At 47.7% G+C, this 8,713-nt stretch overlaps 1 protein-coding gene across 1 annotated transcript; it reads left to right on the top strand.

Annotated features, from left to right (window-relative positions):
• Positions 1 to 277: 277 nt before the first annotated feature.
• Positions 278 to 2,933, top strand: sox11b (SRY-box transcription factor 11b). The gene has a single exon (XM_030047667.1). The coding sequence runs from the start codon at positions 440 to 442 to the stop codon at positions 1,640 to 1,642; it is 1,203 nt and encodes a 400-aa protein (XP_029903527.1). The 5' UTR covers positions 278 to 439; the 3' UTR covers positions 1,643 to 2,933.
• The last annotated feature ends 5,780 nt before the right edge of the window (positions 2,934 to 8,713 follow it).

Consider the following 8,713-nt stretch of genomic DNA (forward strand, 5'->3'; position numbering starts at 1 on the left):
CCCGGCTCCTTGGGAATATCGATTCTGTTATTTAATACCAATAGACACCAATAAAACACGCCTCAAATCGATCACTTGAGCTCTAATGATATATCAATTAAAACTGAACTGAAGGGGTTAACCGAGCAGTCCAGACGCCAGGGGGCGGGGCCTGGGGCCGCTCCGGGAGCCGCGATTGGCCGAGACGGACTGTCTGGGCGCTGCGGGATCCGGAGGCCCCGATTGGCTGATTTCAGTGTCGTCGCGCGCATGACAGCCGGTTAATAAGACGCCGGTTTGGAAGTTTAAACAGAGTGAGAGATGCTGTCGGACTGAGGGGTGAAGCCCGGCCGGAAAAAAGGCAGGAAAAATCCCCCAAAAACAGGAGATAAAGTAGTAAAAGTGCCTGCGGTGGGTGGTTCGAGTCCCTCGCAGCTGATTTGAGGTAAAAAGTGGGAACATGGTGCAGCAGACGGAGCACGGCGAGGTGGGGATTAACAGCGGCTCCCGGGAGGCAGCCGACCCGGAGGAGAGCGAGCTGCTGGCGGCCGCGGCGTGCAGTCCGGTGCCGCTGAAGCCGGACTGGTGCAAGACAGCCTCGGGTCACATCAAACGACCCATGAACGCGTTCATGGTCTGGTCCAAAATCGAGAGGAGGAAGATTATGGAGCAGTCGCCGGACATGCACAACGCGGAGATTTCCAAACGGCTGGGAAAACGGTGGAAAATGTTAAAAGACACCGAAAAGATCCCGTTTATCCGGGAGGCGGAGCGGCTCCGGCTGAAGCACATGGCCGACTACCCGGACTACAAGTACCGGCCCAAGAAGAAGCCGAAAACGGACGGGTCTGCCGCCGCCAAACCAGCCGCCCAGTCCCCAGAGAAAACCGGCGTCAGACCCGTCAAAACCGCCGCCGGGAAGAAATTCACCAAGTTGAAATCCAGCAAGCCGGTAGTGGGACCCGGCAGAGCCAGCAGCCACCACCCGCACCACCAACACGACCCCCGGTACCGGTACGTCTTCACCAGCTTCAAGACCAACAAGCCTGTGAAACGGGACTTTACCGACGACGAGGAGGACGAAGACGACGACGACGAAGATGAGGATGACTACGAAGAGGAGCGGGTGTTCAAAGCGGACGATGAGGACGAGCCGGCCCGGTACGGCCTCGCCAAGGTGCCGGCCAGCCCGACTCTGAGCTCCACAGCCGCCGAGCCGGAGGGAACCAGCATGTATGAGGAGTCCGGCCGGTCCGGCGGCTCCGGAGCCTCCGGCCGGCTCTTTTACAGCTTCAAAAACATCACCAGGCAGGGCACCAGCACCTCCTCCTACCCCGCCTCCCTGTCACCAGCATCCTCGTCCCGGTCCGTCTCCACCTCCTCCTCCTCCTGCGGGGAGGACCTGGATGATCTCTCCGTGGAGGGGACCGACTTCACTCTGAGCCTCCTGGCCGGGATCCACGCCTCCGAGCCCGGCGGCTCCTCCGGCTCCGCCCCGGGGAACCTGAGCCTGTCCCTGGTGGATAAAGATCTGGACTCCTGCAGCGAGGGAAGCCTGGGATCCCACTTTGAGTTCCCGGATTATTGCACCCCGGAGCTCAGCGAGATGATAGCCGGGGACTGGCTGGAGGCCAACTTCTCAGACCTGGTGTTCACTTACTGATCCGGATGCTTTTGTGGTCCGGACCCGGACTTGGTATGGGATTAGACCCGGTAAGGGAAGGGGGACTAGACCCGTTTGGGGAGGGTTTTTGGGATCCGGACCCGGTCAGAGTGGGGCTCGGGGGTCCGGACCCGGTGTGGTACAGTATATCAGTTCCAGGCTCAGTTTGGGAGGGGTTATCGGTACCAGACCCGGTTTGGAGAGGCGTTACGGGACCCAGCCCTGGTCCGGTCGCTGCTCGGATCCAGTGTGCGTCCCACCAGAGGATGGATGGAGGTTTGCGGGATCCCTTGACTGAACCGAACCCGTTACAAAGCGGTACTTCTGCAAAAAATACTCCTTAAAAAGAATAAAACACAACGGTGATTTTCTTCACCTCAACAGGGTTTTATGGATTTGTTTTCTCCTTTGCTCGGGTCTCATCCAGGACCTGAACTATGCATTCCCGTCCAGGCCGGGTCAAACCCAAACCCGACTACACTGTTCAGGATGTAAAACTCCTTATTTCTTGTTCTTCTCAACTACAGGACTAACTTAAGGACGGTTTTATGTGACTTTTCTGTATTTCACACGACTATTTTATTTTTATTATTATTATTTTATTTTTTTATTTTTGGTTTGTCCAATCCAGACTCCCTCCCGGTGTGGAAATGATGAAATGTTAAGTTAAAACCAACCAACCAACCAACACAGGTATGGCAGGAAGCATTTTTGATACATAACCAAACATACCTCATCTTTTTAAAAACGAGAAGTAAACTATTTTCAGGCATATTTTTGTACAGTTAAAGGGAATGTTCTTGCTGTGCTTTCAGTGAGGTTTTTCAGGCACTTCTACCCGGTTCATTGTTATTAATATTATTTGTTTATTGAGCATGCAAGGGTTAAATCCCACCAACCTGCCTTGCTTTAATGCCTTGCTGTTGTTTTAATGCTGAGGTGTGTACAGACAGGGATTCAAACCTAGGCGTTAAATCTGACTTGGGGGAATGGTACCAGATCCAGGATTGTATATGTTGTGTAAAATAGCTTAAAGTTAGGAGTTTATGTATATTTGGTGTGAATGAGTCCCTGATAGCAGGAGTGAAACTGGATTTTCTGTTGCATTTTTTTTATATCATCATTAATGGCACATATTGTTTTTGCTCATTATTTTGTGCAATATAGACTAAGAAAAGAGGGGAAAAAAAGGACCATCCCAAGTTTTTTTGTAGCAAGGGAACTGCGTTACTTGTCCTTATGATGAAGTCTGTATGTCAGCAACTGAATAAATCAGCTGGAACTGATTCAAGTGAATGGGTGAGTTTGGTTCTTTTCAATCCCATGATGCACCGCGGGGCTGAGAGTTAAAGGTCTGTCTCGGTGGCTTGTTATGTAAGCTGCAGTGTTCCCGGCTGGCCTGGAAAATCCTGGAGAGTTTTGGGAGATTTTAAGGAAAATGAATGAACAGTCTTGAAAGTGCTCGATGGTGCTGACTTCATGCATTTTGAACAGATTGTTTAAATGAAGGCTTTGACCACCACAGCCCAGCTCTCACCCCAAATCATGAATTCCACCAATCAAGACCCTTGAAAGCCTTTGAAAAGTTAGGAATTTATTTTGAATTTATTGCTTATCACTGATGAAATCACTCGGATGCAGTTTGAGATGTTTTTGCAAAAAATAAAACCTGACAAATGACACTTTTTCCATATTCTGGTAAAGGTTTATTTCCTCAGAAAATGGATATGCAGCATTTTGGGAAAAAAAAAAATTCACCCTCCCACGCTATAATGCAGCTTTTCTGCCAAACACACATGATAACAGGTTAGCATGTGAGCTGCACAGAGAAAACTGTACTAGAGAAAAGGAAGAGCAATTTAATTTTTACTCCAAACATGGAAAAATGAACTTAACCAATCAGAAAGTCAGTGCAGTGTCATGTCCTTTTAAAGGGGTAAATCACCCATTTCTGTTGTAAAACTTGCCCCAGATGCTAATGCAGATGCTAATTCGCTCTGTTTTCATTACAATGCGTGTCAGCGGGAGGCGATCTGAGCGTCTCCAGTCAGCAGGCAAGTCATTCAATTGATTAACCAACAAATAGCGATGTGAACGATGGGGTCTGAGGTGTAAAATGTGCGGCGACGGGGGCCTGAACTCAGCCAGACGCCACAAAATCAGATCAGAGCCGTGCTCCGAGTCGCCTGCTAACGTCCTGCTGCTCCACACTCCAGCAGTGTGCAGCACGTCCTGCCTGTCCAGCCAGCCCCCGGTCTGCTAACACACACTGCTCACACTGACAAGTATCCCAGAATGCATTTCAAACAGACCAGCGTGAAATCAGGACTGTAAACCAGGATCTAAAAGCTGCTGTGCTTTTCGTTCTGTTCATACGTCACTTTAATGAGTTTTAATTTCTTTCAGAAGACGCAGCAGCCATGTAGATGATGATGTGATCGGTTCATCCAAATAAGGCCTGTTTGGATTTTTGCTCCGATGTTTTCAGAGACGCCGAACAACTCTCAAGCTAGCCACGGTCCCTGTTGTTTGCAAAATAAAAGCTTTAGTGACAAATAACTCGTTGAATACATTATAACCTGGAGTGGTGCTTTTATTTTGAAGGCAGGATGTGTGCCATTGATGTGTGCCAGGATGTTAATGTGATGTGAGCTTCAGTTCACAGCATCACATCACATCTGTACACCGCCGCCGCCGCTCGCCATCACAGCCGGCAATGCATTCTGGGAAGCTGAGTATAACCGGTGAAACCTGGTGAATGGAGTTTCCATCCGGGTGTTTCTCACGTCACAAAATCCACAAACTGTGCAGCTGGAACTCTGCAGACTCCAGCTGGTTTCAGGTTGAGTCTGATCAGGTGAGCCGGCGGGTCCCAGCCGGAGGCTCCGCCCAGCCGGAGGCTCCGCCCCGTTTGTGTCGGCGTCCCCGGTGATGTCACTGCACGGCGACTGCAGGCGGCTTTAACCTCCTGAGCTCCTGCAGGTGGGTTTGTCATTGTTTCTTCATTATCCAGGAACTCCCAGAATTCCCTGGTGGGGCCTCGCAGACAGGGACACACACACACACACACACACACACACACACACAGTCAGTCAGTCTTGTATGAGCTTCCACTGGCCGCGCTCTGCCCCAGCCTCCTCACATTAACCCTTAACTTCCCAAATCCAGCTCTGCTCTTCATCATAAAACAGTTTTTAGTTCAGTTTTAATGAACAATCATAACTTTATATAAACTGATATATATATAAAAATGATGCACAACACATGCAGATCTTTCCTATGTGATGTGAGGCTGCAGCCATAAAATAGTATCAGTGTGATGGAGCTGAGACACAGCATGGCATTTTGTGCAACAGCCCTTATTTATCTTATTTATCTGCAAACATAAACAATACCTGATTTTTAAGGACAGCTGAGGATTATAATCTGGGTTTATAATGAAGAGCAGAGCTGGATTTGGGAAGCTAAGGGTTAATGCGAGGAGGCTGGGGAAGAGTGTGGCCAGTGGAAGCTCATACAAGACTCTGTGTGTGTGTGTGTGTGTGTGTGTGTGTGTGTGTGCCCCAGTCTGGAAGGCCCCACCAGGGAATACTGGGAGTTCCTGGATAACGAGGAAGCAACAAGGCCCAAAGGCTCCAATCTCACATTCATCATAATTAACCCCTACAGGGTGTGTGTGTGTGTGTGTGTGTGTGTGTGTGTGTGTGTGTGTGTGTGTGTGTGTGTGTGTGATTACTTACACATACAGTATATGAGTCTCAGTGCATGAACTTGTGTGTTCAGTACAGATGTGCGGCTTCCTGCAGATGTTTTTTTTTCTCTAAAGATAATTTAAACATTTCAGCTGTAAAGTTTTAAAGGAGAAAACTCACCTCTCTGTGAGTTAAACAAACAAACAAACAAACACACACACACACACACACACACACACACACACACACACCCTGTGGAAACCTCCAGTCGGTCTGATTTCACAAACCCAGTTTGATTCCAGACTCTTGTGGTCAGATACTACACTACCCACAAGCCTCAGCGACCTCCCGCCGGTCAGCCTGTTACCATGGCGACATCACCTGCTCCAAACTGTGGGAACGTCCTAATGCACAATGCATTGTGGGAAATATCCCAGTGTATATATGTATACTTTCTTATCTCTGTATTTATTGCTGTAATAATTTGGAGGATTAATGCACAGACTTTTGATACAACCTTTTACACATTTCTAAGCACAAATTTTTATATTTCTGATTTCGTTTTCTATTTCGTATCATTTAATTCTTCTCTTGAGAGTCGGAGCAACTCCAACTGACCCAGTTTCCCCTCGGAGATCAGTAAAGCATTTCTGATTCTGAGTCTGATTCTGAGTCTGAATCTGAATCTGAATCTGAATCAGATTGTGATTCTGATTCTGAATCTGGATCTGAATCTGAATGATTGTGATTGTGATTCTGACTCTGATTCTGAATCTGAATCAGATTGTGATTGTGAGATGTGCAGCGGTCTGTGCCAGGCCTCGTTCAGGCTGCAGGCAGATCAGGTCTTTAAGTCAGACTGTCCACGCTGTTTATTTGCAAGTGATCAGATCCGGTTTGTGTGTGTTCAGACTTCACCGGTCTATCAGTACAGGTTGCTATGGTAACAGCCTAGGCGTCAGTTTGTTGGAGATGCGGTTTGTCGTCTCCGAGGCAGGAGGAGCTCCATGGTCCGTCGAGTCGCCGTGCAGAACGTCCCCGTCTCATTGGACAGATTCAGCGACAGAGGAGGCTGAGATTAATGAACGTTTCCATGGTAACAGCAGCCGCTATCATGCACCTCCGTCACTTTGAACTGACGCCGTCGCTGTGAGCGGCGCCGTGAGCGATGTCACAGACAGTTTGAGATCCTGCCGGAGCGTCCGGACGGAGACCCAGCTGCAGAAATCTGACCGGAGTCACATTTCAGACCTCCTCCAGACGAGCTGCAGGTCTGATTTACAAAAAATCACATTTCATTGTTTTTTTTTTCTGTCCAGACTTTCTAAAGTCAACCTGGATACAATCTAGATATGACAAAGTACAGATTTGGGCTGGCAGTCTGAACAAGGCCTTAGAGGGAGTAGGATTAAACCCCTGTCCCGTCCCGTCCCGTCCCGTCCCGTCCCGTCCCGTCCCGCTCCAGAGCTCTGTTTGTTTGTGTGTTTGTTCTTCCCCCTGTAGTGGCCCTGACAGGCCTCCGTAAACAAAGACATGCCTTTCAGCCTAAGATGTTTTTGTGTAATGTTCTCAGTGAAGAATTGCAAAATAGAAATGGAATTTTTTTTCTCATGAATTTATGATTTTTTTTCTCATAAATTTTACAACTTTACTCGCAGAAATTGAGTTTTTTCTCACAAATCTGTGACTTTATAATTTCAGAATTTTCTGTTTTTTCCCCTCATAAATATATCACCTTAATCTAAGAATTTTTTAGATTTTTCTCATAATTTCACGACATTAATCTGAGAGTTTCTAATTGCAAATTTCTGACTTTATAATCTCACAATTTTCGAGTTTATTTTCTCATAAATTTGTGATTTTTTTTTTCTCGTGATTTATAACTTTAATCTTGGAAATTTAGATGTCTTTACCCCAGCCCCCCTCCACTGGCCTCATAGTTGTTCTTTCCTCCCTGCAGTGGCCCTGAAACGCCGCCGTACACGAGGAGCAGATATCAGGAGACACTTTGACCGGTCTGAACCCTCTGAGGCTGTGCTGGACAACCTGTCTGAGAGGACGAGACCAAACTAAACTATCACTGGCATTAACTATTAAATTCACTGTAACACACACACACACAGCATGATAATAAGTGTGACTGTTAGAGCCACAATTCTTTTGTTTCTTTTCCTTAATTTTTTGCTTTTTTGCTTATTTGCCACATTCTTGTCTTCTGTTCATTCTGTTCTCTGTTATTTCTGCATCGTTATGACGGTCCACTGTACACAGGTACTCTCGTTAAGCCTCTCCTTATTATGTCTTTGTTTTGTTATTAGTTCATTATCTGACAAATTCACACAAGACAGAGGCGATAGGCGCCGTGGCTGTGAAAGTGTTTGCTGCCTTTTGTTCACTGCAGCAGTGCAGTTTCTGCAGCAGTGTGTCGCGCGCTGAGCTCTGACACACACACACACACATGCACTCACACACACACACATGCACTCAGGCTGTCGGTGTGTAATGGAAGTCGCTGTAATGAAAGCCAGGCCTGCTGGCAGTCTGCCACCCGCTCATGTTCCCCCTATAGATCCAACATATGCAGCCGAGCAGAGCTGATTCACCGCTGCACCTCCCTCTCTCTCTCTCCCTCCCTCTCTCTCTCTCTCTCTCTCTCTCTCTCTTTCCTGCGTCGCTCTGAACTCTGTCCAGGATCTCTGCATTACCTTCACACACACACACACATGCACACACACACACACACACACACACAGACACACAGGAACCTTCCAGACGTTTTCATGAAGCAGCAGCTGCATCAGACTCATGAGATGTGACCTAAAACCGCCGGCACAGATTCATCACAGTGAATTTGAAAGTGCACACTAAACCCCAAGGCACGTTGAATTTTCAGAATCTTGTTTCAATAATTTGATTGAATTGATTTTCTGGGTTTCCGGGAATTCATCATTTCCGGCATTTACTGCGTTATTTGATGCGGTAAATGCTGACTGTTGTGACTCTGTGGATGCTTTTTACATGGGCCTTGTACGGTCATTAAACTTCTGTATGACCTGCAGTCTTAATGCATTTGCACACTCCATGTTTTTCTTACGATCGAACATTTTTTTAATCCGTCACCCGATAAATTTCTTTGCCGAACAGAAACCTTGCACGCTGAGCTCGAGGCCAGACTTCGCAATACGAGACAAAAAGACGACCTTGGTTCCATCCGATCCTGAGAAGCGTCAAGAGCTGGTCTGAGCTTTGGGACGTGGTGAGTTCTCCTGCTGGAGGTTCCCAGCAGCAGACGGTCCACTGTGGTCCTGAAGGGATGGACGTGGTCAGCAGCAGCACTCAGGCTGAGGCGCTTCTTTTCCCGTTGTTGTCTATGAGAAAA

Source organism: Myripristis murdjan, chromosome 24 (assembly GCF_902150065.1).
Source record: "Myripristis murdjan chromosome 24, fMyrMur1.1, whole genome shotgun sequence".
In the NCBI taxonomy this organism is placed as follows: domain Eukaryota; kingdom Metazoa; phylum Chordata; class Actinopteri; order Holocentriformes; family Holocentridae; genus Myripristis; species Myripristis murdjan.

Excerpts from the sequence above, each read along its gene's own strand:
- sox11b (XM_030047667.1), top strand. The coding sequence starts at position 440 with ATGGTGCAGCAGACGGAGCACGGCGAGGTGGGGATTAACAGCGGCTCC.